Here is a 5,671-nt window from a genome sequence, read left to right on the forward strand (position 1 = left end):
GGGGGGGGGGGGGGCGGCGGCATGAGTGACTCAGGTCGAAGACTCGTTCGCTCTAAGGGCGCTGCTGTGGTTTTGCATGTTACGAACCTCGGGAATGCAGAGGCTATCAAGGCATCTTCGCCATCCTCGCCATCCATACCATCCGTGCTACGTCGCCCGTTACCATGCGCCTCTTCTTCACGTCGCATTCTCTTTGCCACAAGCTCTCCCTCTACCGCTTTAACACACACACTGTCTTTCTTGCTCTCTCTCTCTCTCTCTCTCTCTTTAAGTCTCTTACGTCTCGTCTTGTTTCTCAGCTCCACGCAGCATCCTCTCTCGCGGCCATTGCAAACAGACAGAACAAGAATAAAAGAACGCGGGAGTACCACCCTCCACGTCACCACGCTCAAGATCCGATAAAATTATACCCAGGAATTCGGTCGGATCACTTAGGTCTCGCTATCTCTTTCTCTCGCTCTCGTTCGATTTGTACTCTCCTCTTCTAGTTTCATTCTCATTCCAACAGTTAATCTCGCTCTTCGTACACGTCCAAGTCCAGAAGTAAGTCCCTCGTCTACACGTGTCGCCACGTATCCTTCCGGCAGAGTTTCCAACTGTACCAAAGGCGAATAATTCCCTCGGTGTGTCGCCGTAAGACCGCAGTGGGAATTCCGAGCCAAGATCGATCGTCCCAAGGACAAGCTCAATGTAACCAAGCCTGTCCTTACTCCCGTGGCCGACGTCTCTCTACGTAGCCACCGTGACGGCTGCCCTGTACTCCTCTTCGCGAACGGCCTCCTGGCTTTTCTCCCGGATACACAAACTCAACGAATGGCAGCCACGCTCTGGCGCTGATCCAGCCTCCTACGCGGTCAATATACTCATCCAGCATTTCCAACGCGCTACTAAAACACAAGGGACGCACGTTCAAAAGAAATATTGGCACAATGCCGCTTAGAATCAATGACCCCCGTGACCGAGGTAACGCCGCTGCCATATTTCTCTATCTTTACGTCTATCTAGCATTCCCATTTGTATATCTATATCTGTTTCTCCATCTGGACGGCATAGGAATCTGTGCACGCCTCCTCTATGTATATGATACATCATACTATATATCAAACGGGTCCAATGACAGCAACGGCAGAGGCTCTGAAATTACTTGCTACGTATTCTCTCCTGCGAATTTCGTCGTTCATTGGTCATTTATATAAAGATCTTGACGGTCCCTCGATTTTGACGCTGTTGTCTACACGTTTGACGCTTGGCATTTGGCATTCGTTTGCCGATGCAGTTCGACTTCTCTCTCTCTCTCTCTCTCTCTCTCTCTCTCTCTCTCTCTCTCTCTCTCTCTCTCTCTCTCTCTCTCCCTCTCTCTCTCTCTCTCTCTCTCTTGACTGTTCTCGCACTGAGAGCGGTGCAAGTGCCAGAGATAGGAAGAAACGGCACCGGTGGGGGAGTTGGTCGAGGAGGATTAAGCATCGTTCACACTGTGAATTCGCACCGTTATACATATATATATATATCCGTCTTAGTGTTTAGGATCGCCGATTCGACGAGCCGTGTGATTATGTTTTTAAGTATCCTAATAAATATAGTCAAGGACATTCCGGAGATCCTAATTTTTCAGTCATACAGCCTTCACGAGGGTGAAGAGCTAATCTGGATGCTGAGTAACCGAGTGAGAGGGAGCGCGAGTGTATGGCGAGAGAGAGAGAAAGAGAGAGAGAAGCTCTCTCCAAAGGGAGTCCAGACGAACCTGTTATACCTGAACGAAGCTCGCACGCATCGGGTCCCAACTCCGTTCTCTGTGAGTCAACCCAGCGCGGCCTCAGAGTCCTCTGAGAAGAGAGGGACAAACATGGAATACAGAATAGTTGAATGGGAGGGACGAGAGAGGGCGAGAGAGATTGCTGTTGCCATGTGACTGGATGCATTGACGAGCTGAGCGCCAGCATTTTTACGGGCAACCAGGCAGCAGCAACGGCTCTATGGGCTACCAGTACCGTAATCTACTGGTTGCTGGCGGGCAAGATGCGATCAGATGGATATTTAATTTATGGAATTTTTCGAGTATTTCATATACGACGATGCCGCAGTACTCTTCCCCCCGTCTTCTATCCGGATAAAAAGAAGCGGGTGTTCGATTTGAAAGTCATTGGATATCATTGTGGAACTACTTTTCTTTCTTTCTTTTTTTTTTCCCTTCCTCGTCCGGCATTCAAATAAAATTCCTGTGGAATTTCAAAACGCGTGGGACACGCCGTCATTGTATAGCGCCATGCAAATAGAGCCCAGGACCCGGAGTATTCAGGCGAGGCAAGGAGTCGGCTCAAGTCAAAGAAGTCGAAGAAGAAGGCCGAGGTGGCCCCCTGAGAAGGATGCGAGGAATGCGATGGGCGCGCCGGCGGTGGACTCTCCTGCCTTCTCTTGGCTCTTCAGGTTAGGGCCACCTCCTTGCAGAGTACCTCGACCCTGACTTAACGACCCAGCGAATGAATTCAGCACCAGGTCCCGAAGCTGGTGAGATCCAGCACCAGTCGAACTGGGTACAACGTTGGTCAACGAAAAGTAAGCGATACTCCTCGTGCCAATAATGATTCTGCTTATAAAATCTAATCCAGTCTACGTTCGCTTCCTTCAGGACGATTACCATCAGACTTCCAGTGCATGTATCCGCACAAGTAATAACGGCTGAACTTTGATCCCGTGAGTAATCGGGCTGTCGCCGCCTTACGTTCTATATCGGGATCAGCCAGCGTCCCGACGCTCTTTTACCACCACTGTCAGCCTGAGACCAGCGCCGATCATCAGCACTCCCATAAGCATCGCCTCCTCCTAACGTCAACACTATACCACCGCAAACGCCTCGTTGCCAGAGCGATAATTTTTCTTTCAACCAACCAACGACCCAAGAATCGTCCAGGTCTCCACGACCTGCTGCAGCTTCGATTTCTGCAGCCGTTGATGCCGCTGAGTCACGGCAGCGCCGCACACTCTCCTCAGCCGCTAATGTATATAATAGTGCCAACGTGCACCGGCCCTCGCACCAGGAACACTCTGCGTCCCCCCAAAGGGGGTATCCAGTCATTCTATAGCATTATGTTACAACGGGGATAACGTAAGATTTCCTATGGTATAGCGACAATCAGGTATCGCGATACCCACTCTGACTCTTCATGCGGTAGAGCCGGCCAGACATGGGGGCTATTACCCTCGGGGACGGTAGTCAGTAACTACGACGTACTACCTGGTTACAATCAATACACGGAAAAGTGTTTTGAACTTCCGATGGATGCCTAGAGAATGGCTCGGAGAGTGCTCTTTGTGTCCGGTTGGATGGTATCGGACAGGGGCTGATACTACTTATTGTTAGCGAGCGATAAATTGTCGATAATGAAGATAGCAGCGATTCCCTGGCTGTAGTGTGAAAGAGAGAGAGAGAGAGAGAGAGAGAGAGGAGAAAAGGAATAGAGGTAGAACGAACGAGTGAGAAAAAAAGAAAGAGAAAAATCTCGTATCACGCTTCGTCCTCTCACGACTCCCTTTTTAATTGCCGTTTATTGTCATTAGCCGGGGCTAAATTCTCAGCGTTTGTACACGCATGCGTCTTGTATCCTGCGTAGGCTTATCTTAATTAAATAATTTCATACCGCCTGTCCTGGCTCGCTGGCAAGCCGGCTCGTACAAATACGTAAAGGGGGTTATTTTCTTATCAGTGCCTCGGCGTAAATTGGTACTTCGTTACGTTAGTATGTATCGCTGAGCTCCAATTGTGAGAACCATGCGTCTTCTTGTTACACGTAATATCCCAGTATCTATACTAGGTATTTCCACAAACTGTGATAAGAATATTTAAAAAAAAGATGTTTATGTACATATAAACATACATCTGTATATCTAACATATGTTTATGCCTCGTTCGTATCACATGTACGCAAACATTTCTCTTATCTGGCGATAATGTGCGTGTTTCAGGTGCGAACGGCATGCGGCCGTGCGGAACTTAATTCGGCTGTCACGACGACAAATTCGGATGACAGCAGCGCCGCGACGTTGACCGTCGTCGACGCGTCCACGCTACCGTCACCCTTCACACCCAGGACGCCGCCCAATCAGCTGCACGTGCAGCTAGGTAACTTCCTTGCTAGTGTCGAGCGATCACGCACCTTCTACGGTAACCTGGCAGACACCATCTGCGAGGAGTATCCCGATAAGCACTGCTGGAACGGAGAGCGTATCGGAGAGTGAGTCTCTGTAGTATATTATGCATCTTGTAATACATCTATATATATATATATATATATATACACTGTAGCGTAAGAGAGGTTTACGGAGTGTCCATAGGCACTGGGTACTTGTCCAAGTAAATCGCAGCTGTGCCACGCTGACCAATGAGGCTCCGGAACGGGACACCAGGACGTCTAGGCAAATGTTAGGAAGGCACGCAGAGTATAGAGAATCCAGAAAGAATTCTCAGGAAGAGCGAGAGAGATAGATGTATATACAGGGTGCAGGGAGAGGGGGAGAGAGAAAAAGCATAAAATGAAAAACAGAGAAAAGCAGGTAGTGGGTTGTACGTACATGCATGTAGACACATAAGCATATATACTTACGTACCTCTTTCTAGTCCTGACAGCATACAGTATAGGTATAGATATTCGCGAAAAGCTTGGAGCCCAAACGGCGACGTCCCGGCGCCCATTCCTCGCTCGTTGCCAGACTCTCTGGCGTCTAGGCGCTCGCCGGCGTCCTATCGACTGCACCGTCCTGAGCTTGCTGTCCCTCTCCGATGACTCGCTTTTCCACTACCTGTCTCTCTTCAGCAGCGGAGTACGGAGCTACTCGTGCAATCTTCGCATGGCGCTACTCGACGGCTACCCCAGTGGCTCCAAGGGCTCGGATGAACTTGGTAGGGATGGAATTAGGCAGGATTTTATAAAGAGGAAAGGTCTTTCCTTTAATCTTTCGGATGGCATGTCATACAAGCGGGATTTTACTGTCGCGCGAAACGTAATGTATCTTTGGTCTCTGTCGAGGGTCTGTCTGATATGCTTTTTTTATTCGGGGATCATTATCAATTCCGTATAACCTATATAACTCGTGTACATACAGACTTGTGAATGTACGTGGATGAATTTCGTGAAGATATGCGACGAGGATATCCTTTTTTAGATCTCATTAGGGACTTTTTTTTTTATATAGATCACGTACAAAATACAGAGACCAATATAGTATATACTGTTGGCCCCGAGACAAATGTGTTCAATCCTTTTTTCGAATGTGACGCATATGCCATATGGGTTGCCAGTTCGAGTTAGTCATGGCTTTAAAACGATATCGAATATCAGAAATTTCCTTAAGAGTGTCGTACCGTGGAATTAATTTTTTTCGGAGAAATTGATAAATTCTCGTCGTTCCGATATCTCAAGTCATTTAAACATTACGACCGACCGAAGCTATAGGATGAAACCGCAGACAACTCGAGAAAGAGCAATACCCACTGGGCGATTATATTGGAGGATCGGGTACATCCTTCCTTGTCTAACGCAGGCGAGCGCCAATGAGTCCGTCTCTCTCGCACGCGCGGCAGATATAGCAGACTTGAAAAATTCTAAGCACACTCAAATAACTCGCTCTTGACGGAGAACGTTTGTTTGCGAAGATCATCGGGGGGGGGGGGGGGTTT

General features: G+C 48.5%; 1 protein-coding gene across 3 annotated transcripts in view; it reads left to right on the forward strand.

The window, feature by feature from the left end:
* LOC107268449 (division abnormally delayed protein) overlaps nucleotides 1-5,671 on the forward strand; it is a 24,868-nt gene that overhangs the window by 12,596 nt on the left and 6,601 nt on the right. For all 3 annotated transcript variants that reach the window (XM_015741236.2, XM_025085735.1, XM_025085734.1), the window contains one exon: nucleotides 3,961-4,229. In XM_015741236.2, coding sequence (XP_015596722.1) covers nucleotides 3,961-4,229 — 269 coding nt within the window. The remainder of the gene's footprint in view (nucleotides 1-3,960; nucleotides 4,230-5,671) is intronic.

Source organism: Cephus cinctus, unplaced genomic scaffold, assembly GCF_000341935.2.
Source record: "Cephus cinctus unplaced genomic scaffold, Ccin1 Ccin1_scaffold0564, whole genome shotgun sequence".
NCBI classification, from domain to species: Eukaryota; Metazoa; Arthropoda; class Insecta; order Hymenoptera; family Cephidae; genus Cephus; species Cephus cinctus.